This window comes from Kockovaella imperatae, assembly GCF_002102565.1.
Source record: "Kockovaella imperatae strain NRRL Y-17943 chromosome Unknown BD324scaffold_7, whole genome shotgun sequence".
Classification (NCBI taxonomy): domain Eukaryota; kingdom Fungi; phylum Basidiomycota; class Tremellomycetes; order Tremellales; family Cuniculitremaceae; genus Kockovaella; species Kockovaella imperatae.
The window spans coordinates 73,430-94,480 of record NW_019028947.1 but is presented as its reverse complement, the minus strand read 5'-3'; the positions used below and the strand labels follow the sequence as shown (position 1 = coordinate 94,480).

General features: G+C 52.0%; 15 protein-coding genes across 15 annotated transcripts; 6 read left to right on the top strand and 9 right to left on the bottom strand.

The window, feature by feature from the left end:
- Positions 1–10: 10 nt before the first annotated feature.
- BD324DRAFT_651098 (flavo protein) lies at positions 11–1,680 on the bottom strand (the record flags this gene model as incomplete). The annotated part of the gene is made up of 6 exons (XM_022018264.1): positions 11–720; positions 772–946; positions 1,005–1,094; positions 1,155–1,193; positions 1,238–1,420; positions 1,474–1,680. 6 exons carry the CDS (start codon positions 1,678–1,680, stop codon positions 11–13), a joined length of 1,404 nt encoding a protein of 467 aa, XP_021870678.1.
- Positions 1,681–1,877: 197 nt separating this feature from the next.
- BD324DRAFT_626506 (putative heat shock protein) lies at positions 1,878–5,777 on the top strand. Its single transcript, XM_022015904.1, has 18 exons — positions 1,878–2,037; positions 2,101–2,600; positions 2,695–2,867; positions 2,924–2,984; positions 3,035–3,056; positions 3,110–3,132; positions 3,184–3,328; positions 3,380–3,447; positions 3,500–3,568; positions 3,621–3,726; positions 3,779–3,917; positions 3,965–4,376; positions 4,424–4,623; positions 4,690–4,789; positions 4,849–4,881; positions 4,934–5,169; positions 5,221–5,380; positions 5,430–5,777. The coding sequence occupies exons 1-18, from the start codon at positions 2,021–2,023 to the stop codon at positions 5,669–5,671; spliced, it is 2,706 nt and encodes a 901-aa protein (XP_021870677.1). The 5' UTR covers positions 1,878–2,020; the 3' UTR covers positions 5,672–5,777.
- On the bottom strand, positions 5,778–6,387 carry BD324DRAFT_626500 (mitotic-spindle organizing gamma-tubulin ring associated-domain-containing protein). The gene is made up of 4 exons (XM_022015903.1): positions 6,289–6,387; positions 6,214–6,246; positions 6,089–6,159; positions 5,778–6,033 (listed from the first exon to the last, which is right to left on the bottom strand). Exons 1-4 carry the CDS (start codon positions 6,341–6,343, stop codon positions 5,980–5,982), a joined length of 213 nt encoding a protein of 70 aa, XP_021870676.1. The 5' UTR covers positions 6,344–6,387; the 3' UTR covers positions 5,778–5,979.
- A 101-nt stretch (positions 6,388–6,488) lies between these two features.
- Positions 6,489–7,333, top strand: BD324DRAFT_626496 (hypothetical protein). Its single transcript, XM_022015902.1, has 4 exons — positions 6,489–6,783; positions 6,858–6,919; positions 6,979–7,227; positions 7,277–7,333. Exons 1-3 carry the CDS (start codon positions 6,725–6,727, stop codon positions 7,206–7,208), a joined length of 351 nt encoding a protein of 116 aa, XP_021870675.1. The 5' UTR covers positions 6,489–6,724; the 3' UTR covers positions 7,209–7,227; positions 7,277–7,333.
- On the bottom strand, positions 7,334–8,866 carry BD324DRAFT_626493 (Alpha/Beta hydrolase protein). Its single transcript, XM_022015901.1, has 7 exons — positions 8,616–8,866; positions 8,522–8,567; positions 8,170–8,477; positions 7,993–8,124; positions 7,874–7,945; positions 7,577–7,834; positions 7,334–7,523 (listed from the first exon to the last, which is right to left on the bottom strand). The coding sequence occupies exons 1-7, from the start codon at positions 8,673–8,675 to the stop codon at positions 7,389–7,391; spliced, it is 1,011 nt and encodes a 336-aa protein (XP_021870674.1). The 5' UTR covers positions 8,676–8,866; the 3' UTR covers positions 7,334–7,388.
- Positions 8,867–9,214: 348 nt separating this feature from the next.
- Positions 9,215–10,375, top strand: BD324DRAFT_455320 (snare region anchored in the vesicle membrane C-terminus-domain-containing protein). The gene is made up of 5 exons (XM_022012829.1): positions 9,215–9,503; positions 9,560–9,662; positions 9,705–9,783; positions 9,845–10,215; positions 10,261–10,375. The coding sequence occupies exons 1-5, from the start codon at positions 9,407–9,409 to the stop codon at positions 10,340–10,342; spliced, it is 732 nt and encodes a 243-aa protein (XP_021870673.1). The 5' UTR covers positions 9,215–9,406; the 3' UTR covers positions 10,343–10,375.
- A 49-nt stretch (positions 10,376–10,424) lies between these two features.
- BD324DRAFT_651092 (hypothetical protein) lies at positions 10,425–10,844 on the bottom strand (the record flags this gene model as incomplete). Its single annotated transcript, XM_022018263.1, has 3 exons — positions 10,425–10,448; positions 10,498–10,647; positions 10,698–10,844. 3 exons carry the CDS (start codon positions 10,842–10,844, stop codon positions 10,425–10,427), a joined length of 321 nt encoding a protein of 106 aa, XP_021870672.1.
- A 310-nt stretch (positions 10,845–11,154) lies between these two features.
- On the bottom strand, positions 11,155–11,661 carry BD324DRAFT_626479 (hypothetical protein). Its single transcript, XM_022015900.1, has 2 exons — positions 11,455–11,661; positions 11,155–11,381 (listed from the first exon to the last, which is right to left on the bottom strand). Exons 1-2 carry the CDS (start codon positions 11,530–11,532, stop codon positions 11,202–11,204), a joined length of 258 nt encoding a protein of 85 aa, XP_021870671.1. The 5' UTR covers positions 11,533–11,661; the 3' UTR covers positions 11,155–11,201.
- Positions 11,640–13,449, bottom strand: BD324DRAFT_455377 (hypothetical protein). Its single transcript, XM_022012830.1, has 5 exons — positions 13,022–13,449; positions 12,329–12,984; positions 12,173–12,290; positions 12,003–12,131; positions 11,640–11,955 (listed from the first exon to the last, which is right to left on the bottom strand). Exons 1-5 carry the CDS (start codon positions 13,346–13,348, stop codon positions 11,740–11,742), a joined length of 1,446 nt encoding a protein of 481 aa, XP_021870670.1. The 5' UTR covers positions 13,349–13,449; the 3' UTR covers positions 11,640–11,739.
- Positions 13,450–13,618: 169 nt separating this feature from the next.
- BD324DRAFT_455414 (hypothetical protein) lies at positions 13,619–14,485 on the bottom strand. The gene is made up of 2 exons (XM_022012831.1): positions 13,945–14,485; positions 13,619–13,892 (listed from the first exon to the last, which is right to left on the bottom strand). Exons 1-2 carry the CDS (start codon positions 14,321–14,323, stop codon positions 13,699–13,701), a joined length of 573 nt encoding a protein of 190 aa, XP_021870669.1. The 5' UTR covers positions 14,324–14,485; the 3' UTR covers positions 13,619–13,698.
- A 482-nt stretch (positions 14,486–14,967) lies between these two features.
- Positions 14,968–15,755, top strand: BD324DRAFT_642279 (retrieval of early ER protein Rer1; the record flags this gene model as incomplete). The annotated part of the gene is made up of 4 exons (XM_022017474.1): positions 14,968–15,156; positions 15,208–15,436; positions 15,489–15,636; positions 15,689–15,755. The coding sequence occupies 4 exons, from the start codon at positions 14,968–14,970 to the stop codon at positions 15,753–15,755; spliced, it is 633 nt and encodes a 210-aa protein (XP_021870668.1).
- Positions 15,756–15,890: 135 nt separating this feature from the next.
- Positions 15,891–16,734, bottom strand: BD324DRAFT_626472 (actin-related protein 2/3 complex subunit 5). The gene is made up of 5 exons (XM_022015899.1): positions 16,487–16,734; positions 16,342–16,414; positions 16,171–16,290; positions 16,057–16,122; positions 15,891–16,009 (listed from the first exon to the last, which is right to left on the bottom strand). Exons 1-5 carry the CDS (start codon positions 16,636–16,638, stop codon positions 15,947–15,949), a joined length of 474 nt encoding a protein of 157 aa, XP_021870667.1. The 5' UTR covers positions 16,639–16,734; the 3' UTR covers positions 15,891–15,946.
- A 95-nt stretch (positions 16,735–16,829) lies between these two features.
- Positions 16,830–18,553, top strand: BD324DRAFT_455163 (hypothetical protein). Its single transcript, XM_022012828.1, has 6 exons — positions 16,830–16,984; positions 17,031–17,062; positions 17,112–17,169; positions 17,222–17,251; positions 17,305–17,592; positions 17,637–18,553. Exons 1-6 carry the CDS (start codon positions 16,948–16,950, stop codon positions 18,467–18,469), a joined length of 1,278 nt encoding a protein of 425 aa, XP_021870666.1. The 5' UTR covers positions 16,830–16,947; the 3' UTR covers positions 18,470–18,553.
- Position 18,554: 1 nt separating this feature from the next.
- BD324DRAFT_455149 (putative DNA repair-related protein) lies at positions 18,555–19,461 on the top strand. The gene is made up of 4 exons (XM_022012827.1): positions 18,555–18,754; positions 18,807–18,871; positions 18,920–19,025; positions 19,091–19,461. Exons 1-4 carry the CDS (start codon positions 18,628–18,630, stop codon positions 19,396–19,398), a joined length of 606 nt encoding a protein of 201 aa, XP_021870665.1. The 5' UTR covers positions 18,555–18,627; the 3' UTR covers positions 19,399–19,461.
- A 266-nt stretch (positions 19,462–19,727) lies between these two features.
- On the bottom strand, positions 19,728–20,953 carry BD324DRAFT_608719 (hypothetical protein; the record flags this gene model as incomplete). The annotated part of the gene is made up of 4 exons (XM_022014119.1): positions 19,728–19,810; positions 19,914–20,362; positions 20,409–20,430; positions 20,476–20,953. The coding sequence occupies 4 exons, from the start codon at positions 20,951–20,953 to the stop codon at positions 19,728–19,730; spliced, it is 1,032 nt and encodes a 343-aa protein (XP_021870664.1).
- Positions 20,954–21,051: the final 98 nt, after the last annotated feature.

Below are 21,051 nucleotides of genomic sequence, written 5' to 3'. Positions count from 1 at the left end.
AGGAATCATCTCATTTCAGTCGAGTTGTCTCTTCAGGATCGATTGGAGGGATAGGAGCCATCCTATAAGGCTCTGTGAATTCGAGAGGGCCATTCCTCTCTATGCTCAACCCAGCTTGATCCCCGTTCCATGCGAGTGCACTGTCGTGTTGATGAGCGTGCGTTCTGAGTGGTGCGAACCGAGAGTCCATAATCTCCTCCGTCTTGCGCTCCAGCCTGGAACCTGCTGTATTATTTGTTTGCTTCTCGACAATATAGTCTCTGAGCCAGGGAAGCATCATGGCGCTTTGAGAGCTGGAGGTCTCGTCTGCAGATGGATGTTTCGATGGAACGTCGACCTGCATCGCGTCTAACTTGGAGAGGTGATTGGTCCGCACAGCCGTGGCGCGGTCCATCTTTGCTTCAGTCGTTTTCTCGACGTTGATCGGAAGGTATCTGCTGGATGAAGGATCGTCTTGAGTCTTGCCCAAGCCCGGTTGGTTTCCATTCCAGCGAAATGCACTTCGTCCTTCGAAATCTGCCACTTTTTCAGGGTCGAGTAGGGGAGGTCGTCGGGCTTGAACAGAATCAGAAGTGATACCGTAGGTGATATTTGGGTTCGGGTGGGTGCCAGGTCCGAGTTCGCGAAAGACACGAGCTTCAGCGAATTTAGCCCGGTGCATCACTGCCAGGTCTTCGACGATCGTGACAATGTCTCGCCAGTCCGTCATCTTGCCGGGTCCTGAGGTGGGTGAGCTCATACTGTGCGGAAGTTAGCATCGCATGATCCCACCTTCATCACCGCAAGCTAGTTTACCACCGCCCTGAGGTCCCGAGACCATGTATCCTAATTTTTCCTGAATGAGATTGAGATGGTTCGCAGTCAATGGATGAGAGTACATGTGTGTGTTCATAGCGGGGAATAGGATTGTCTGGGTATCCGGTGATAAAGCGCGCAAAAGAGATGTCTTGTTTGGCATGAGGTCAGCGACCTTGCAAAAAATAGTCTTGGCAGCGAGAGCTCACGGCGAGATTGTCACAGAGACCTCCAGCGATCTTAGCCAGCATGTCGGCACTACATGGCGCGACGAGCACTAAATCGGCCCAGCGTCGTAACTGGGACAGGAATAAGCACGAAGACAAGCGAGAAGCGAGCTACGGGCTGAGGATGCTCACCTCAATATGCAATATGGGATCACCGAGCTGGTTCCAGTCCTTTTTTTAACGTCAACATCTCGTTCAATCTTGTGCGAACTTACCGACCACTCATCCTCGTCGGTCCAAACTCGGACACCTGTGGAATCATCCGCCAATGTAGGGTTATCGGTAACTGATTGGGAGCCTGGTCCTAAAACGCGGCGAACAGCTTCATCGACCTTTGCCTGGTTATAAAAATGCAATGAGGCTTTCGTGGCAACGATTTGAAGGTCGATATTGTGGTTCTGCATGAAGATCAGCTACTGCAAGTCATGTCCCAACAAAATCTTCCACTCACCCTGCTCAAAGACCCGACAATATCAGGTATCTTGACGCTAGCCACGCTGCCCGAGGAGATAATGACCACTCTAAATCGTCCATCGGGTCGTTGGGGTTTGTGGTCTGCGCAGACAAATGGTTTCCGCGCCGTGCGAGGTAGGCGAGCGGTGTGATTCAGTCTCGATGGTCCGGCTCTCCCTGCTGGTGCACTGTAAGTTGCTTGCATGACCGTTGTCAAAATGAACCATTGAATGCTTATCAGATTCAGAGAGAGAGAGAGATCTAGAATGGACTCGGCTCGCCCGGAACCTCGTGGCATATTCTGGCAAAAAGTGGCCGATGCCGTAATTTCGGAATTTGGAATGACGTTCCCTAGGATACATGCTGCTATTATTATATTATTGTCTGGCTCATGCAAGGTGGGTCCCACTTTCCTCAACAGAACCCACCAACAAACATTTGTGCGACCAAGACAAAGACATATCTGATATCTTGACAGTTTGCATCCATCAGCGCACCTGCGCCCTCTGACCCACTCAGCGAAGGATTCAACAGATCTCGCAACCATGGAGAACTTTACAGAGTGAGTGATCAACGTCCACGCAAGTCTCAGGTCTCGGATCATGAGTGCTAACGTCACCATCAGTATGACCTCGGCCGCTATCAAGGCATCTTTCGATAGAGCTGAAGAACAAGCCAACTCTCAAGTCCACCCTCTTCACCTCATCTCCGTCCTGTGGGAAGACTCGACCGCTTCCGAGCCCACGGCTGGTCAACCCACCCTCTTGAAGAGCTCGCTTGAACATGTCGGAGGCAATACAACACAATTCAATCGAGCACTCATGAGTCGGTTGAACAAGTTACCAGTAGTCGATCCCCCGCCCGCACCTCCTCTTCCGCTCACTCAATCATACCACGCCGTACTAAAAGAGGCACAAAAGCTCCAGAAGGAAGGAGGCGATCAATTTGTGGCGGTGGATCATCTAATCCTTGCGTTAGCTCGTGTAGAATTGTCAGAGATGAAGGAGCTCTTGAAAGCTGCTGGGACAGATGCGAAAGCCTTGGAAGCGGAGGTGAAGAGAAAGAGAGGAGGCAGAAAGGCAGATAGCAGGAGTGCGGAGAATTCGTTTGACGCGTTGAACAAATGTGAGTGTATAACGCGCGAGTGTTTCTCTCTCGGTTCGGAGAGACTCTATCAAGAGAGGTTCCGATATCCAGATGCTGACGAGACGATCCATAGACTGTACCGACCTGACGGCCCTAGCGGAGCAAGGCAAAATCGATCCCGTTATTGGCAGAGACACAGAGATCAGACGGGTCATCCGAGTCCTCTCAAGAAGAACCAAAGGCAATCCCGTACTTATCGGAGAGCCTGGTGTCGGTAAAACAGCGATTGTAGAAGGCCTAGCACAGGTGAGCTGTGAACCCGGAGTGTATTCTGTCAAGTTCAAGCTGACGCGTTTTCGAAGCGAATCGTCGATAGAGATGTTCCTGCTTCACTGCTGTGCAGACTTTTGTCCTTGGACATGGGTGAGTGGTCATGATAACGTCCTGTGCCGAGAGCTGACATCGAATTCAAGGATCACTCATGGCTGGAGCTAAGTGAGTCATTTGATGTAGAACGAGGTGTTCAGCCGACTGACCATGCCTTGAAGATACAAGGGAGAATTTGAAGAACGTGAGTCACCACATTTGTGTTGCATACGAGGACTGGGCTGACCCGAACCAGGCGTCAAGTCCGTTTTGAACGAAGTAGAAAAGTCTGGCGAGGAGGGAACGCAGTGTATCCTCTTCATCGACGAAGTGCACCTTCTCCTGAAAGGAGGAGACTCGAGCGGCGGCATGGACGCCGGAAACTTGCTGAAGCCAGAACTGTGGGTCCTCATTCTCCGATGTTCTGTAGAATCATCTTGACCAATGAGTAGGGCTCGAGGCAAGATCAAGGTCATCGGTGCCACGACATTGAATGAGTACCGCGAGGGTATCGAGAAAGGTGAGCGATAGCGGCAAAAGCGATGGATCACAGCATGGACTGACAATCACAGACTCTGCACTCGAAAGACGCTTCGCTCAGGTCTTTGTCGAAGAGCCATCAGTCCCAGCTACAGTCAACAGTAAGTTCCACATCGATCGAAGAGATATCACAGGTTTTGCTGACCGTCACAGTCATGCGAGGCATCAGGGAGAAATATGAGACGTATCACAACGTCAGAATCCAAGACGCTGCTTTGGTACTTGCTGCCAAGCTGGCCAAACAGTACATGACCCAAAGGTGAGTCGCTGGAAGGCCGTCACATCCCTGTTTGACTAATGCCGTTCAATAGACGCTTGCCAGACGCTGCCATTGATCTCGTCGATGAAAGCTGCAGTGCTGTCAAAGTCGCTCGAGAAACTAGGCCCGAAGCGATCGATATCCTCGAGCGCAAAAAGCTGGGACTCGAGGTGGAGATTCACGCACTGGAAGTGAGTGATTGGAACGCCGATGTAGATTTATGGCTGACAATTGTCAGCGAGAGAAAGATCAAGCCTCTAAAGAGCGTCTAGAGACCGCAAAGAAGGCTATCGCACAAGTGGAAGACGAGCTTGGACCTCTGAAGAAGGCATACGAGAATGAGAAGAATCTCAGCGATGAAATCAATGAACTCCGACGTCGAATCGACGAGCTGAGATCCAAAGCCGACGAAGCTGAACGTCGATACGATCTCGCGACGGCTGCCGATATCCGATACCAGGCGATCCCACAACGAGAATCCAAGCTCAGGGATTTGGAAGCGAAGGAAGCGGAACGTGGAGCAGGAGCCGAAGTGACTCCAGAGATGATTGCAGAGGTCGTAGCGAGGTCTACGGGTATCCCAGTGACCAACCTGGTGGAATCGGAGAAATCAAAGTTGCTTCGAATGGAGAAGCTCATCGCCAAGCGGGGTGAGTCCATGATTGGTGTGTAGAACAGGGCACTGATATGCATGCAGTGATCGGACAGCCCGAAGCTACTCGCAGCGTGTCCAACGCGATCCGATTAAGCAGGAGTGGATTGTCCGATTCCAACAAGCCAATCGCCTCTTTCCTGTTGGTTGGACCCTCAGGAACAGGAAAGACGTTGCTCGCAAAGACCATTGCTGAGGTCATGTTCAACGATGAGAATGCCATGACTCGGATCGACTGCAGTGAAGTAAGTATGGACAGATTGCGGGCAGACATGCCGAGGGGAGACAATCATGCTGACCCGCTCTCTTAGTATTCCGAGAAACATTCAGTCTCTCGCCTGGTTGGAAGTCCTCCTGGATATGTCGGTTACGACCAAGGAGGTCTACTGACAGAGTCCATCCGGAGAAGACGTAAGTCGCGCGCGCGATAGCTGTCGACCATTCGACAATTTACTGACGGTGTATTTTAGCGTTCCAGCTCATCCTCCTGGACGAGATTGAGAGTGAGTTGGGAGTTTTTGCACGGGGGACCGAGCCATGCTGACGACCCTAAAGAGGCCGCACGAGAATTCCACCAAATCTTCCTTCAAGTCCTGGACGATGGGCGATTGACTGACGGGAAAGGTCGTCTGGTTGACTTCAGAAATACCATCATCGTCATGACCTCCAACGCTGGATCAGTCTTCCTCAATGAGAATCCATCCGAAGGGCCCATCAAGAAAGACGTCAGGGAGAAAGTGATGGGTGCCATTCAGGCTACTTTCCCTCCAGAGTTCCTGAACAGACTTTCGGTGAGCTGCTTAAAGATCGGTCCCACGATCGGAGCTGACGACGCTGCTCAGGATGTCATTCTTTACCGATCACTCAGTCGAAAAGATTTGCATCATATCGTTGATTTGAGACTGGCCGAAGTTCAAAAGCGTCTCGATAATAACAACAAGAAAATCAAGTTGGAGGTCGATGAGCCAGGCAAAGAATGGCTTGGAGCAGCAGGTTATTCACGTAAGTTGTTAAGTAGAGCAGTGAAAGAATAATTGCTAACAGATTGTAGCCACATACGGTGCCCGACCGATGGCCCGTCTCATCCAGACTGAAGTCCTCAACCCTCTTTCCAAGCTCATCCTTCAGGGTCGAGTACGCGAGGTTGAGACGGCTCACGTCACGGCCGATCTGAGGCGTAATCGACTCGTGTGTATTCCGAATCATGAGCAGGATGTCACGCACCCTGATGAAGACGATTCGGACATGGACATGGAGGAGAATGATGATATCGAAGTAGAAGAGATGGATTGAAAAAGGGCTGAAGGAGGACTGTTTCCAGTAACAAGATTCGAGGTTGTAGTATAGTAGAATCTGGTAGCATACGTTGGTACATACACTCATATGAACAAAGATAGCATCTCTTATGATATCCCCAGGACCGGGGGCAGGGGAACCCAAATCGAGCGCTGACTCGGACTTAACATACGCCGAACAGAGCGAGGTGATCTTTAAGCGAGCCACTCGCGCTGATAGCCCTGCGAGATCTGGCATGCAGGGCATTATTGGCCTGCGAGGAGTTGCTGAGCGGTGTAATTCCGTGCCAGCCGATGCTCGTAACATCACGTCCGTCGCTTTGACGCTTCATTCTGACTCCTGAGCTCCTTTATTACCTCCTGATAACAAATTATGAGCTTGGACACGAGTGAGTGCTTGATAAAAAGAGCTCACGGCCAAAGTCTCGGGGTTAGTGCCAGCTTCGATCATCCCCGTACATATCGATAGCGTTTGCTTGTCGAGTCCTATCTCGACATGAGCTCTAGATGATCCCCCAAAACAATTATGCGTCAACGTACCAGTCTGCAGTAATTGAGAGAGGTCGTAAAGGGCTGAGTCACGATCGTAAGCAACGATAGCAGGCTGAGCCTCACCATCTATAGTCTCTCTGGCGCTTTGTAGCCTGGCTTCGTCTCCTGTGGGAGCCATGATTGATTACATTGACACTGCAGAATGCAGGGGTATGTATAGAGAGACGCAAGTTGGCGCCTCTCGCCTCTCCAGAGATTTCAAGTCGCGTCCAGGAATTCGAATGACGTAACGTGTATTAGGTAAGGTATCTTTCCTGTTGATGATAGGATCTCTTTGCGATTATTGTGTTCTTCGACCGGGGTAGAGCAGATACAACACGATACTGAACGAAATTACTCAAGCTAGTCCTGCACGGGTCGATAGAGTGTTCTTCAGGTCTGCCATACGCTTTCTTGGACCAATAGGAACTCTGTTGTGGAGTCGCTCGTCCTGGTTGCTTGATTCTCGACCATCGAACCTACGTCGCTCGTGACTATATCTTTATCACACTTCGACGCCATGACTCAGTATCAGAAGCCTCCTCCGCCTGGAATTAGACGAATATTATGGGCTGTGAGGTGAGGGCGCGTTTTGCCCTTTCCTTCAAAACGTATCAGACACCCGTTCGATGCTGACCCACTGCTGTTGAAAGGCTCAAGTTTGAAGCTATGACGGCTATTGCAATGTTGGAAACTTGGGAAAAGCTGCTCGTATGTGAGTCACAAAGTCTTCATAGCCCACGTTCAGGTCGTAGTATTGATGCAACTTTTCAGACTGTCTCTTGTTCGGCCTCATTTGCCTTTTCTGGTGGTCCTTCCTGCATTACTCGCCGAGTCATTACGCATACTTGTCTCGCCGGTGCGCCTACTACATCTGGGGCGACGAGTCATTGAGTCCAGGACACGAAATGCGTACATGGATATGGAATCATCTGGGAGGCGCGACTGGTAGAGCCGCCGAGCCAGTAGCAGCTGTCGGCAAGGGAGTCAAGATTGATTTGTGATGTATAGATTTGGATCGAGGCAAGTCTGAACGATGTCGATTTCCATTCCGGGACTGACTCGAGGACAGGCGAGTCCAGTGGCAACATGTATAGTACCCATCATGCATAGATTCTCGCGAACGAGAGAATGGAGTCTACAAGCTACAGTCGGCGACTTTAATGATACAGGTGCAGTCCCATCTACAATTTAGGATGAGCAACTGTTTCAGCCAATTCCGGAGCAGTAGTGGCTCTCGCTGTGATCCACTCCGCGACGAGTTTCTGGACCTCTGACGGCGTCGGCTCATATTCATGATGCAGCTCGTGACGCATTCCCTTGGGTCCGACTTAGCTCACAAATACGGTCTGGGTCTGAAGTATTGACTTACAGGGAAGAGCCTGATTGTCTTGTCTGTGGCTGACAATTTGTCGTGAAATTCTTGCGAAGCTCCGGGAAGGCACACCGGGTCATCTCCACCGTGGTACATCAGCAGTGGCATCGTCTTTGGCCACTGAGCGATGACATTCGGGTGGAGTAATTCCTCTCCGCGGTTGACGAGGTCGGCCAAGAGCTTCAAAGATCCTTTTTGTTCACACCATGGATCATTATTGCACGCCTCGGCGACAGCTGGATCATGTGAGAGTTTCTGGACGGTCGTCAAAAAGGCTCGGCAAGAGCGACTCACATCCATGAGTGGTGGTGAGGGGATGACCACATCACCTAGACCGATCTTGGTCGCGAGCGTTCCCGGGAGCATCTGTGTCGGAATGAGCTTGATATCGACATATTCAATAGCAGGCTCACCTTCCATGCGGGTGCCCGTTCAGTCAGGATGATTTCTGGACTGGAGACAATGACCCCCGACAACAGATCCAGAGTGGCTTTCGCAGGCGGAGGAGTCGACCGAGTGAGAAATCCAAGAACTTGTCCTCCACCCTGTCAAGAATTAGACTCTTCAAGCCTTCATCGGCTAACACCCACCATACTGTGACCCCATAAGAACAGTCTCTTCCCCACTGCTTTTGCCTGCTCCGCTTCATGTTTGACAAACCATTCCATATCTGGCAGGACCTTTGGCCAACCTCCAGTCTTGCGTTGCGTATTCAACGCGAGCTTGACATGCTTGCCTTGCTTTTTCCACGACTCGACCTCGGGTGATGAAGCGGTCAATGGAGCATATGCTGTCCGACCGTGACCTCTTTGATCGTACGCTGTGATGTGGAGATTATAAGGAGCCGAAGAGAGCCCTTCAAAGAACTTGTCATAGCGTGCGATATGTTCGGCGTAACCTGACGAGGTCAGGTTGGGCTGAGGAGTGTGATAGCGAACCCACCGTGGACAAAGAGAACGTAGGCGAGGGGATCGTTCTCGGGTGACCACTAATCGATGATTCAGCGTCTAGAGGAGCATATCATGGCTAGACTCACGGTGCAAGTGTAGAACGGAGTGCCATCTAAGCCTAGAACCCATTCCTCGTGCTTCACCATGGTGGCGAGGAATCCAGGTGAATTGAATTATAGTCGAAAGCAATGACGAAAAATGTCAACAGGCCTGTAATCTCGCTCGGCTCGTGCCTTTTGCCCGATACACCGGGCGAAGAAGCTAACTACTATGTGGCGGAAACCTCGCCACCCACCCTGCCTTAACCCAAAAAAAAAATGAATGACAACCAAAAAACGAGTTGGTGATCACCCGGCTCTCCCTGCGACAATCCTACGACAGTCCAAACCTCTTGGAGCAACAATGCCAAATCAGCCAGAATGATCCGTAACCGGCCTATCTGACATCTGCAGAGAGATGTATACTGAGATGATTACCGAGTTAAAACTCAAAGTAGTTCACAAAGTCATGAGACTTCGGTGAGACTCGAACACTGATGCTAGAGGAGACGATATTCGTACAAAGGGGCGCGCTGAAGAGAGGTGTTCCGTGAAAGAAAATGACCACCTTCCCAAGAGCCACGACGGCGAAAGAAGGTTGTGGGACAAATGTGAATATGATTGCCATGCATGACATCACGCGTAACCGATAATCGTGGAAGTTGACACTCTGAATGCTTTCCTCCTGACTGACTTCCGTTGCGTTTGATTGCGTCTCCTCGCACTCTATAGTAGCTTTCAAGAACGTTTCTTTTCTGACTCTGCACAGCTACTTGCTTGCCGCTTGGACAACTGTGACGCCTCTAGTCTCCTTCGCCAGCCCCCGTTCCTTCTCCACGATGAACTCGCTCAATTCCTTGGGCAACAGGCAGATTGCCAGTCTGAACGCAGATCTAGCGAAGATGGAATCGGGCGAAGCGGGACCAAGTGTACAGGGTGAGCTAGCTCTGTTTGGCCACGCTTCAGTACCATTACGCTCATATCTCCTCCAGGCCAAATCACCACGACGCTCGGAGCGCTGAATCGCTTGATCGACGATTATGATTCCATGGCAAGAAAGGAGATGGTCACGGCGGCCCGGGAGAAGGCCAATACGTTGGGTGTATGATATTGTTCTCAATCACTGACGTCTCTCAGCCGCGTCGCAAAGCTCAAAGAAGAGCACAAGAACCTCAAGCTGAGATTCGAGCAGGCAAAGTCTGAAGGACAGCAACGGGTAAGGTGCCCAGATGGCACATCGTGGTACGGCCGGTCAAATGTCCTGACTACAGCCTCAGAAACGCGACGAACTCTTCTCTTCCACTTCTTCTACCTCTCACTACTCCTCTGCCAGTGGTTCTGCAACACAACGCAAAGCTACCAACCCAAATGCGCCCCCTTCACCCATCCACGAATCCCCCTTCGCTACCAACGCTTCCACTCACTCTTATACTGGTCCATCCGCACGTGAAGACTTTGCTCTGAGAGAACACACCTTCTTGCAAGAATCGGAGAATTCGATCGACCAGTATATCGCTCAAGGGCGTTCGGTTCTGGAGAACCTGGTGGAACAAAGGGGGATGCTCAAAGGGACCCGGAGAAAACTGTTGGATGCTGCGAATACGTTGGGTCTGAGTAGAGAGACTATTGGCTGGGTGGAGCGGAGAACGTGAGTGTTATCCAAGGTGCTCGACTCGGTACTTACCCTATGCAGAAAGCAGGATGCTTGGATCTTCGGGGTTGGGGCGACCTTCACTCTCTTCAGTTTCTGGGTCATTTGGCACTACTTGGGATAAGAGGGGCTGCAACGTCTTGCATGTACGAGCTACGAGGTATACAACTCCGACCATTGGCAGGATAATCAACCTCCCAGATAGCCTATTCGCCCCTCATTTTCTTCACCTGGGCCGCGTATCGTCAATCTTGCTTGAGAGGAAATGTCGTGACTCACCATGGCCTTGACGTGAGCCGTGATACCCGGCGAGCCACGGTACGCAAGTCTGCCATCCTCCTTGATCACCTTCCACATGTCGGTCTTGAGCAGCTGCATAGCAAGCTCGATGAAGATTGCATCCTCCTGAGGTGTCCACTTTCGGATCACCTGCATTCCATGGCCTTTAGAACAGAATGGCAGATAGCCTTCAAGCTTACCGTCTTGCCTTTTGGACTCTCGCTAGAGGTCTTTGTCTTCTTCCTCTTCGGCGCATCATCGTCGCTGGGATTGTAATCGGGGGAGGAATGTGTGATGTGGTCATCGTTGTCGTCGAAAGATGCTGATGACGATCGCTTGATGGCCATGATTGCTGCGAGGTAAAAAGGCTTCGTTGAAGAAGAAGCTGGCGAAAGAGCGTTCAGAGGTGTGCAATGCAACGTTGAGAGTGAAAATGACGAGACAAGAAGCTGATCTTGGACCTCTCCTATCAGGACTCATGGTCCTTCTTCTTGATTACGCTAGATGACCAGAATACGGTTGTCAAGCAAACCCAAATCCAAGGACCCCTCCGGGCCTCATTGCATGGCAACTCGATTAAGCGGTGAATCTCTTATCACCTCCTTCTAGCCCCCTTCGCTGATGTAGGGCATGGTGCTTTCGTTGCCCTGCAACCCAGGCACGCCGAAGTCCTCCCCTACCTGTGCGTCTGCAACAAAGTCTCGTCAGCACATCTCTCGACCTTTCAACCAGATTGAGCGCCGCAGTATACTTTCCCGATGCTGTCGGGGGACAAGAGACAATTTGTCGACTGTTGTGAGCTCGTGAACGAGGCTCCTAGATGTTTGATGGTGGGAGCTGCAATGACAGACGAGGACAAGCGAAGGTTGATGGACAGAGGAGCGGTAAGGGATTCGAGAACGCGATGACTTCTCGAGCTATAGACCGTGCTGACGCTGACCATGACGGTATGCGAAGGCTACGGGAGAGGGGTCGGTTGAATAGCAGCCATAAGAGACGCGACACAGCTGTATGCTTGACATACAGCTTCACCATGAACTAAGTCTTGTTTCTCCGCCACCCCTGTTGACGCCACAGTCATTGGGTTGACGAGGCCGCCAGGACCCTAGCGCGATGCTGCATGGTCGGATCATTTGAGTTGACTGATTCACCTTCTTCCCAAGCTATTTCCAAACTCCACGCTCGTGCATGCAACAGACTACTGACGGCCAGCCATAAGATCCTCCCTTGTAGGGTCTGACCTCACATCTCCTCATCGTCCTCTTCGTCCTCCTCCTTGCCGCCGATCGCTGCGCGTATGGCGCCTTCCAACTTGGGCTGTAATTCACGAGCCGAAGTGAAGGAGACGGTCGCTTCTGTCCTTCGATCTTGCTTAAGATAACACTTGGCGAGGAGAAAGTGAATATTGGCTTCATCCGGGGCAGTCTTGGCCAAAGACTCGAGAAAAGTGATTGCTTCCTGGGAGTGGATGAGTCTCAAGAATCGCCTGGGGTTGCAGAACTCACATCTATGCGCTGCAAAGCAACCAACACTCGAACTCGCTTGTAAGCGACCATCGGGCTGTCAGGTGCATATTTGCAAGCCTGGTCGTAGAATGAAAGCGCTTGCATGGTGTCATCGTTTTGCTCAAGCACCTGTACATTGTGTGAGCACACGGATGAGAAACGTGACCCACCATGCCGATGCACGTGAGCAATACTGCATTGGTGGGATTGATCTCCGCTGCTCGGCGGAAGTGGTGCTCGGCATACTTTGGCTTGCCGGTTTTGAGATAGACCAGACCCATTCCGTACCTAAGCGGTTGAGCATCTGCCCGGACCGACAAACTCACCAAGCATTGTAGTGCCTTGCATCCGTCCTTATGGCAGTCCTGTAGAATGCCACGGCTCGCTCATATTCCTCCATCTCAATGGCCTCATACCCGCACAATGTCCAAGCGTACGCGCATCCCGGATCGACCTGCGTAGCTCGGCGGAAACATCGCATAGCCTCATCGTGATCCTTTTGCAGCGAAAAGCAATTACCCGCCGCGATCCAGGGCTGGGGAGCGTTCCTATCGATCGAGATGAGCTTTTGCGACAGAAACGACAATGCAGGCGGGTCGCCCAGATGCCACAAGAGGGTGGAGTACATCTCCATTGACTGCAGAGCGTATGGCTCCACTTTGAGCAGAGCTTTGAACGCTCGTCGAGCGAAAATATAGTTTGCCATTTCGTAGAACGCTCGGGATATCATGTCCAGAGCCCATGGCGAGGCTTGCAGTTCTCCAGGCAATGTGTCGATCTCCCTCAGCGTCTCTTGGCAGGAATATGTGGAGAGTGCACGATACGCTCGAGCGCACTTTCGAACGATATCGCGGAGCCAATCATCAGCGTACGCTTGTAGGGCAAGCTCTTGCGATTGAGGTGAGGGAGGATTCTCGATCGTCGCACCGGATGTGGACGATGTTGCCGAGCGTGACCGGGTTGTCCGTTTGTCTTTGGCACTCTAGAGAGATTAGCATCGCCGAGCTGGTCGCACCCACCATTGACGACAGACCAGGGCCGCCACTCTTTAATCTCGAGCTCCGCCTCACAGGCGCACCCTCCTCGCCGTTTGGCTCTATGCTTTTCAGATCACGACCATTTGGACGAATAGGGAGTCCAATCTGCGGTGCCTCGGCTGGCTTTCGAATGGCATGCCCACCACGAGGCCGTTTCATGGCGGGAGGTTTCAAAGGCACCGGATCTGGATTTGCGGGTGTAGAAGTGGATTGAGAAGAATGATTAGCTCGATAGCCAGGGAGAAACGCCGAAATAAGATTGGGCAGAGGTTTGCGAGATGGTGCGGGTAAGTTGTGTTCCTGAACCATGCTGAAGGGGGTTTCAACGGGTCCAGATGGTGTTCTGAAAGCCGTCAGATTAGATTGTTGACTGAGCTCACTCTATTATGCCATGGCGTCCCATCATGCCAATACGTGGGGGAGGACCGGCGCCACCGTCGGGTGTGAAGAAGCCCGTCGCATGTGCACCATTGGTGCCCGAAGTGAGAGGGCTTAGCTGACCTCGACGCGGTATGCCTGGCATTTCAGACGCAGAGCTTCGTGGCATGGGATTCGGGGAGAGAGTGGCTGGGCGAGATGCGCGTGAGGATGACGATTTGGTGGGAGCGGGTGGGTCGGGAAAGACGAGTTCTGACGGTGGAGGACAGCCTGGATTGGTGTCAATTGGGCCCAGAAGGAAAGCTCTCACCGATATCACAAAGTCCAGTGAAGGCTTCCCAGAGCCAAGGATCCTCCTGCAAGGCTTTGGTATACGCCTCGACGGCCTGTTCCGGGGCTTTGCCCTTGTGGGATAGTCTTGCGAGCATCAGGTGAGGAGTGGCAGCTGATAATGAGGGACTGAGTGAAGGCAAGTCTGGATTGACTCCGTCAATATAGGCCATCTTTGAAGGTCAGCCGACACTTACTCATTGGAGTACTGCTCGCCAAAGCTCTTTCAACGACTCCTTTGCCCTCGCTATACCTCGACAGCCTGTCGCAGCATTTGCCGACGATCATGGCGCATCCATAACACCCCTTGCGTCGACCAAAGCCACTTGATCCCGGCCGAGAAGGGACGAGCTCCGGTTCCGCATCGGCCAAGTCTCTCACGAGATACAAGGCGGAATAAGGCTGATCACATTGTAGAAAGCACAAAGCCAGGACGTGCAGAGCTTCGTGGTCGCCGTCGAAGGGTGCAGAAAGAGCATACCATATCCTTGCGTAGAATAGTGCTGTGGCTGGAGGAGATGATGTGGTCAGCTGTCGCAGTCGACTGCTCAGATGCGACGTTGAGGGACGAGGCATGCTGATGAGCGTGAAGACGAGGATTTGATGACGAGAGCAGTGAAGGGATCAATAATTGCTATCGCGAGCCAAGTGTGAAAGATGCCGTCCTGCTTGAGAGGACCGCCCACTCGTCCGGCGTGTCGCAGCTCCTTCGTTGATTCTATAAAGCTAGATGTTGAATGATTCACCGTCGATCGTCCAAAAGCCAAAACATCAGTCGGGTCGCGTCACCCACGTGGCCAAAATAGTGACGTGGCAAACTTTTGTGTATGGCTTTAGACTCCCGAGGAAGCCGCGTCCATGAGACTTTTTCACCTTTGCCAGCATTGCAATTGCAAGAGACTGCGCTGTCGTCTATATCCATCGACACCTGGAATCCGTAAGAAGGCTCGGACAGCATGCAGGTGAGGCATCCTACCATTCAGACTATCAGGTACTGATGCATCTTTCTCCAGGCTCCAGGAGGCCCAAGCGCTGCCTCATACCCCAATCTCGACCCTTATCCTCAAACACCGCCTGCTCAAACATCGGTTCCCTCCGTCCCTAATGGTCCACCACCATCCTCGTATCCATCCGTACCAGCTGCTGGACCAGGCTCAGGATTTTCCGCTAGATCAGGACTAGCAGGTATGCAGCCCAATTCTTATGCTCCTCCGCCAGTGATGGGAGGTGGAAGAGGAGGTATGCCAGCTGAGAAAAACGTGGCGGAGATGGTGAAGGAGAACACCAATATCTACGCGAGAAAGTTTCAGATGCTCTTGGATAGGTCAACGCCACATGTCATGGAGAGATGGCTGGTGACGTTGGGATTGTTCTTATTATTCTCGTTGAATGTCATTTTGAGACAAGGCGTGAGTTTTGTCCTCGCTTGGAGGTTCCTGCGCGAGCTTATGGTGTCTCAGTGGTACATCGTCTGCTACGCCCTCGCGATCTATATCCTGAATCTGTTCCTCGCGTTTCTTCAGCCCCGATTCGATCCATCCCTGGCGGATGATCTCGCTGCTGAGGATGTCGAGGAAGGCGCCCCAGGTCTACCTGGTGGAGGATCCAAGTCTCCAGGTGGATTGAAAGGCTTGTTCTCCGGTGGAGGAGATGACGAAGAGTTCAGACCATTCATCAGGCGTCTCCCGGGTGGGTTCAGCTACAGGGTAAAAGGTCTGTCCAGTCTGACATGTCCTTGCAGAGTTCAAATTCTGGTACTCCGCCACCAAAGCCACCGCTATTGCCTTGACGTGCACCATCACACGTGCTACTGACGTCCCCGTGTACTGGCCAATCTTGCTCGTCTACTTCTTGACACTATTCGCGCTTACGATGCGGAGGCAAATCCAGTAAGTCATCCCGTCTTTCGACCTGAGCTTGCCAGCTCATAATTTGTTTTAGGCACATGATCAAATACCGGTATATTCCGTTCGATCTTGGAAAGAAGAAGGGATACGGAAAGAAGTAGACAAAAGAAGGCAGAGACGACAGATGCTCTGCTCCGACTCCGAGATTCACAGTAGTCGGGTTTCCCATCTGATCCTGCTGCAGCAGAGCACGAGAGGCACTGCGCTGCTTGTTCTTGTGCCATAGATTCCTTACGAACCGGTATACAATTGATGCATCTTTTACACCCTCGACACCCTCGACACTAGTCCCTCAAAGCAGCCTTCTGTCGGTCATGACCCTGACGATAGCGCCGATGCCTGCAACCTCAACGAGCTAGAAATGGGCGTAAGGCGGTGTGCTGTCGCAGTCATCTGACTCACCTTTTCATGCCATGTTAAGAGGACCGATCCGCTCTGATCACTGCCTTGACCGAGGCCCTCCATTCCCTACGGTAGGTCAAGACTATATTGTGGCGGGGCCCTGGGAGAACTGACCTTGTACAAGTACGCCATGAGATGACCCTGCTGCTCCTCGCCTAATCCTTTCAATACGCCAGCGATATCAGCTGATCGAGTAGAGTTGAGAATGGTCAAAAGGGCACTGGTCGTGGTAGCCTGGGTCGAGTCAGCTTGAGAACCATGGAAACAGCTGTTCGGAATGCTCACCTTTGCATCATCGACTCCCTCCCCGTATGGCGGGTTACTCAGTATAGCATTGAGGGCTCCAGCGGTATCACCTCTGCTTTGGGTCAGCCTCTCACCGCGATACATCACACCCTGTCGTATGCTCCGATTACATCGTGTGACTCACTTTGATACCAAATTCCTGGCTTCTTGGGCCTTTTGCTTGCTTTCTGCTGTGACACCGTCTACACCCCTGGGATCAGGGTCGTATAGGTCGGAAGGTAGCAAGACATCCTCATCAAAGGCATCAATGTTGATCTTCCGGAATGCAGTGGACATGACGAGTCGATGGCTGGACCTTGGTCAACCGAGTCGCAGGAGAGATACTGCTGATATTGAGAATCGTCTTTAATAGAACTGTGGTTGCAATGGCAACGAGGTAAACGTCACTGGACTCTCATCTGAAATTAACGGGATGATCGAATAAATCGTCTTGAACTCGCCGCCGCGAACCCGGGTGGAGGCTGTCGCTTGAATCAATACTTTGTGATTTTGTTACTACAAACCGGACATCGGTACAAGTCGAGCTTTCGAAGTCATCGAGAAGCTGCGTCTCCGCTGTTGATTGGGACTAGAGACTAGGACCAGATGGCCAAGAAGTCTGCTAACCCCGTTGATGCCTTCCGTGAGCTCCCATCCAACGAGTTCATTGAGCTCACTTTTGATCTCAGGCAAGGCTCAGCGAGCCAAGGAGCTCAAGAAGGTGAGCCGCGTCGTCGGCATCGGAGGATTCCATTCTGATTCAGGAGCAGAACAAGGAGATCAGAAAAAAGTCTCGAGAGTCGCAAGCGGTAAAACAAGATACCAGAGGTGTGCATCATCAAGTCGTCACGCTTGCCTCACTGCCGCTGATATCACGCAGAGCTCGAGTCCGAGATCAAGCAGCTTAAAAGCGAAGGTTGGCTCATGGTCCCGGAAATGGTATTCAAAGCTCACATCCGCCAGGCAAACTCGGCGCGAACGCCCAGACTCGTCTAGCGGACCTCGAGAAGGAATTGGCCAAGATCAACAAAATCAAAGAAAACTACGTTGCAGAGCACCCCGAAGCGAGAGATAGAGTCTTCAGAACACACGAGAGGAGTGCGCCGAAAAGAGATGAAGCTACCCAGGAGGTACACAATGAGCTATACGATGATAGTGGGAGACTTAGGGATCCAACGCGGAGTATATATTACGATCCGGTCTACAACCCTTTTGGCGTTCCTCCGCCGGGAATGGCATACAAGGAGAGAAGTCAGTAGAGGAAATTCTTCTCTACTCGTGCTGACACAACGTAGCACCGGAGATAGGAGCTGACGACAGCGAGGACGACAGCGAAGAAGAGGATAGTGACGATGAGATTGTGCTCCCTGCTGGACCTCCTCCTGGCCAAGATGATTCTGATTCTGACGATTCTGACGACATTCCACTTCCTTCGGGTCCACCTCCACCAAGAGTCAACGCTCCTGGTCTGCCATCTCAGCTTCCGATACCCTTCGCTGGCCCACCGATATCCATGGGTTTCGGGGTTTCTCCTCCATTCCCACCTCAGACCGGTTTCAGACCTGAACCACCTGCTCCTTCCTTCCCTCACAACGCTCGACACCGACCTCCTCCGAATGTCCAAGATCCTCTATCTGATGGTCCTACTCAAACCTATCAAGGCTACAGAATGGCCAAGCATGACCTCCCTGCTCGACCTTCTGATCCGGCCGGCCCCAGTTCTAGCTCTGCAGGGATCATAAGCTCGGCCCCGCAGATCAACATTGCCGCAGCTGGCCAAAGCAAGGAATCAGCCTCTGCCAACGCAGGATCAGGGGAAATCTCTGCCGCTCCTGTCATGCGGGACCTGCGCAAGGAAGCGACTGCCTTTGTGCCTCGTGGAGTCAAAAGGAAGAAAGAAATTGGAGGGATGACGGTCAATGCTGCTCCCGGAAGCGGGATGTTGGATGCGGACGGCGATGAGATTCGAGTCAAAAGAGAAGAAGTTGGCGGCGGGCTATTGGGCAAGCTTAAGGGTGTTCTGTCAAATGGTCAGCAGAGTTCAGTATCTCCCCCGAAGAGCAAAACCAATGCTCGGGTCGACGACGATTATCAAAAGTTCTTGGATGGTTTGGGAGATCTAAAGTAGCTCCTGTATCTGTTGTATCACGCACGACCTGCATGTCGCCTCCGCTGATTTCGCGTGGCCTCAATCATATTTTCCGAATTCCGTCAATTCGGGTCAAAATTGCTAGTGTTATCCGATGACTGCTGTGTGACCTTGACTCTGTCAGAACAATCACGGTGATGCCTGCCTCCAGCTCCAAAGCTCCACTCGTCTTCGTGACGGGCAACAAGAACAAGCTCAAGGAAGTGCAGCAGATTCTTGCCTCGGGTACTGGCGAGCTCCAGATCACCAATCAGGACGTTGACGGTCTGTCTCTCTTGTGGCTCCCCTTTATGCCTAGCGCTGAGACTAGCTGCAGCTCCGGAGATACAAGGAAATACTCAAGAAGTTGCCATTGCCAAGTGTCGTTACGCTGCGGACAAGGTGAGTTGGTATCGCATCGTGTTATCAGTACCTGACTAAGCGCTTCAGCTTGGAACAGCCTGTTTGACGGAAGATACTGCCCTGTGTTTTGAAGCTCTGGGCGGACTTCCTGGGCCGTACATCAAAGACTTTCTAAAGACGCTGGGCCATGAGGGTGAGACGACTGATGTAGCATGACAACAAGCACGGAACAATGGCTAAGATACAACTTTCATATAGGTCTGAATACACTCCTTGTAGGATTCTCAACGACCAAAGCAACCGCTCTGTGCACATTCGCCTACTCTTCTGGACCGGGTCAAGAACCCATGATTTTCGAAGGCCGAACTGAGGGTCAGATCGTCCCTGCCCGGGGACCGACGCATTTCGGTTGGGATCCGATTTTCCAACCTGACGAAGGGCACGGTCAGACATATGCAGAAATGGATGGAGCGGAGAAGAACAAAATCAGCCATCGGTATAGGGCTCTGGAAAAGCTGAGCGCTTATCTTGCTGAGGAGACAAAGGGAGAGGCGGAGAGTCGGTGATCTCTGGATTCGCCGTCGGCAGGAGAGGCAGGTCGGGTGAAGTCGGTGTGCGGGGACTCGACTCGTCGGAAGGTGCAGTCTCGGGAGATGGTGACGGAGGCAGTGAGGGAGTAGACGGTGTCAGGCGCATCTGTGCCGGATCTTTTCGGGTCATTTCCTTTTGAGTCGACGTATTGATGCCATGCCGCTCAAACAGCTCTACCAGTTCGGCGGCCGCGCTGGGATGTGTGAAGGTTTTGAATAGATGTGCCTAGATCCTTTAAGCTTGGTCGACCGAAGAGATCGTGCGGAGAATCTCACCGATGAGCCTTGACTGTGAATCGTCTCGTCTAGCCTCCGCTTGTCGGCATCATCAAAGGTCTGCAGCCAAGCGTCCCATTCCTCCAGACGCAGCCTGTCCAGAGGGATCGAGCTGAAAATCTTGACCAGCTCGTTCATCGACCCATTCGACTCCCAAGCGTGCTTCAAGGCATCTTGCGCAGAAGTCTCCATAGTTGCCTTCGGCACTTCTTCACTCTTGTCCTTCTCTTCCTCCATCGGCAGACACCTCAGCCTAACCCATTCCCTCCGCCTGACATAACCATTCGCTCCCAATGACCCGGCGTGACTCCTCCAACCGGTCTTTTTGAACCAGACATTATATCGCCAACCAGCTTCATCTGTCCCATTTTTCATGTTGACCATCCATGGTGTGACCCATTTCCAAGCTGGAGACGGCGTCTGAAAAGTGTCCAAGGTGTAGGCAGTGACGATGGATCTCTTTTTATCCTTTTGAGAGGTATGAGCATTGGAACGATCGGCTTTGGTTCGTCGGATCGTACTCTCGTTCGACAAATGATTGGAGGGCTCTGAGACCGTAAATGACGATGCTGACGGCAGTGAACGGCAAGGGAGGGTGAAAGGTGAAGGGTCGGCGGGGAGCAATGTTCGAGAGGAGAAGTATGCTTTGCCAAGCAGGAAGATACTGTGGACGGTAAGCTCGAGGTATGGAGGACTGGCAGATAGCTCACCCTCGCTGATTCTCAAATAGGACTGCGATGATCAGCGAAGAGTAAGACAGTCCGCGAGACCACTCACCATCCCAGACATAGCCTGGTTTCTCAAGAGCCATATTGACGGCTTCATGTGTCCATTCCTCACTCGACTTTAGCTCTTCCCCATCTTTGATCAGCACTATGCCGTCCACCTTATCTTGAGCCTCCAACGCCTCTATGCCTGCATGGGTCGCCGGACGTAAGTCCCGACGCTGCTCTTGTATGACCGGATCCTGAACACCTTCCTCGATTTCTTCTTCTTCTTCGCCGTCGTCCACCGGGTAGCCCCTCTGAGCTCTGTGCGCCTCAAATCGAGATTTGACTTTGTCCTTCTTTCCCAATAACGTGTGATAGATACTCCTTTCTGTCCTTCTGGCCTCTAGACTCGATGCAATGGATTCGAAATTCTCTTCATCATATTCCGTGTGAGGAGGTACGACGGAGGCCGGTGGCGAGTATGGCGCCTTTGATGGGCCCGCTTCAGCGTCCTCGGACCCATGCTTATGGTCAGGGCCAGACATGGCGTCTCAGCGCTCTTCTACAGGGTCGCTCAGAGCGTCACCTATAAGCAACTGTCAATGTACAGGGGATGTGCACAATGATAATAGTATTCTCAGCC

Bases quoted from the DNA above. Each gene is read 5' to 3' on its own strand.
- BD324DRAFT_455320 (XM_022012829.1), top strand. From the start codon at position 9,407: ATGAACTCGCTCAATTCCTTGGGCAACAGGCAGATTGCCAGTCTGAAC. The intron at 9,663-9,704 runs GTTGGGTGTATG...GACGTCTCTCAG, and splicing joins GCCCGGGAGAAGGCCAATAC to CCGCGTCGCAAAGCTCAAAG. The intron at 10,216-10,260 runs GTGAGTGTTATC...TACCCTATGCAG, and splicing joins GGCTGGGTGGAGCGGAGAAC to AAAGCAGGATGCTTGGATCT.
- BD324DRAFT_626479 (XM_022015900.1), bottom strand. From the start codon at position 11,532: ATGGTGAAGCTGTATGTCAAGCATACAGCTGTGTCGCGTCTCTTATGG. The intron at 11,382-11,454 runs CTTCGCATACCG...CGAATCCCTTAC, and splicing joins ACCGACCCCTCTCCCGTAGC to CGCTCCTCTGTCCATCAACC.
- BD324DRAFT_626506 (XM_022015904.1), top strand. The intron at 3,133-3,183 runs GTGAGTCACCAC...GACCCGAACCAG, and splicing joins CAAGGGAGAATTTGAAGAAC to GCGTCAAGTCCGTTTTGAAC. The intron at 5,381-5,429 runs GTAAGTTGTTAA...AACAGATTGTAG, and splicing joins TGGAGCAGCAGGTTATTCAC to CCACATACGGTGCCCGACCG.
- BD324DRAFT_626472 (XM_022015899.1), bottom strand. From the start codon at position 16,638: ATGTCCACTGCATTCCGGAAGATCAACATTGATGCCTTTGATGAGGAT. The intron at 16,415-16,486 runs GTGAGTCACACG...GACCCAAAGCAG, and splicing joins GCCAGGAATTTGGTATCAAA to AGGTGATACCGCTGGAGCCC. The intron at 16,010-16,056 runs GTGAGTCAGATG...GCCCATTTCTAG, and splicing joins TCTTAACATGGCATGAAAAG to CTCGTTGAGGTTGCAGGCAT.
- BD324DRAFT_626496 (XM_022015902.1), top strand. From the start codon at position 6,725: ATGACTCAGTATCAGAAGCCTCCTCCGCCTGGAATTAGACGAATATTA. The intron at 6,784-6,857 runs GTGAGGGCGCGT...TGCTGTTGAAAG, and splicing joins CGAATATTATGGGCTGTGAG to GCTCAAGTTTGAAGCTATGA. The intron at 6,920-6,978 runs GTGAGTCACAAA...GCAACTTTTCAG, and splicing joins TTGGGAAAAGCTGCTCGTAT to ACTGTCTCTTGTTCGGCCTC.
- BD324DRAFT_626500 (XM_022015903.1), bottom strand. From the start codon at position 6,343: ATGGCTCCCACAGGAGACGAAGCCAGGCTACAAAGCGCCAGAGAGACT. The intron at 6,160-6,213 runs GTACGTTGACGC...ATGTCGAGATAG, and splicing joins CTCTCAATTACTGCAGACTG to GACTCGACAAGCAAACGCTA. The intron at 6,034-6,088 runs GTGAGCTCTTTT...ATTTGTTATCAG, and splicing joins CTAACCCCGAGACTTTGGCC to GAGGTAATAAAGGAGCTCAG.
- BD324DRAFT_455163 (XM_022012828.1), top strand. From the start codon at position 16,948: ATGGCCAAGAAGTCTGCTAACCCCGTTGATGCCTTCC. The intron at 17,063-17,111 runs GTGAGCCGCGTC...ATTCAGGAGCAG, and splicing joins GAGCCAAGGAGCTCAAGAAG to AACAAGGAGATCAGAAAAAA. The intron at 17,252-17,304 runs GCGAAGGTTGGC...CACATCCGCCAG, and splicing joins CGAGATCAAGCAGCTTAAAA to GCAAACTCGGCGCGAACGCC.
- BD324DRAFT_455414 (XM_022012831.1), bottom strand. From the start codon at position 14,323: ATGCCTCGTCCCTCAACGTCGCATCTGAGCAGTCGACTGCGACAGCTG. The intron at 13,893-13,944 runs GTAAGTGTCGGC...GAGTCAATCCAG, and splicing joins GGCGAGCAGTACTCCAATGA to ACTTGCCTTCACTCAGTCCC.
- BD324DRAFT_455149 (XM_022012827.1), top strand. From the start codon at position 18,628: ATGCCTGCCTCCAGCTCCAAAGCTCCACTCGTCTTCGTGACGGGCAAC. The intron at 18,755-18,806 runs GTCTGTCTCTCT...GACTAGCTGCAG, and splicing joins CACCAATCAGGACGTTGACG to CTCCGGAGATACAAGGAAAT. The intron at 19,026-19,090 runs GTGAGACGACTG...ACTTTCATATAG, and splicing joins AAAGACGCTGGGCCATGAGG to GTCTGAATACACTCCTTGTA.
- BD324DRAFT_455377 (XM_022012830.1), bottom strand. From the start codon at position 13,348: ATGGTTCAGGAACACAACTTACCCGCACCATCTCGCAAACCTCTGCCC. The intron at 12,291-12,328 runs GTGAGTTTGTCG...TCAACCGCTTAG, and splicing joins GCAAGGCACTACAATGCTTG to GTACGGAATGGGTCTGGTCT. The intron at 11,956-12,002 runs GTGAGTTCTGCA...ATCCACTCCCAG, and splicing joins TTGCTTTGCAGCGCATAGAT to GAAGCAATCACTTTTCTCGA.
- BD324DRAFT_626493 (XM_022015901.1), bottom strand. From the start codon at position 8,675: ATGGTGAAGCACGAGGAATGGGTTCTAGGCTTAGATGGCACTCCGTTC. The intron at 8,568-8,615 runs GTGAGTCTAGCC...ATCATCGATTAG, and splicing joins CTCCGTTCTACACTTGCACC to TGGTCACCCGAGAACGATCC. The intron at 7,946-7,992 runs GTGAGCCTGCTA...ATTCCGACACAG, and splicing joins AACGGGCACCCGCATGGAAG to ATGCTCCCGGGAACGCTCGC.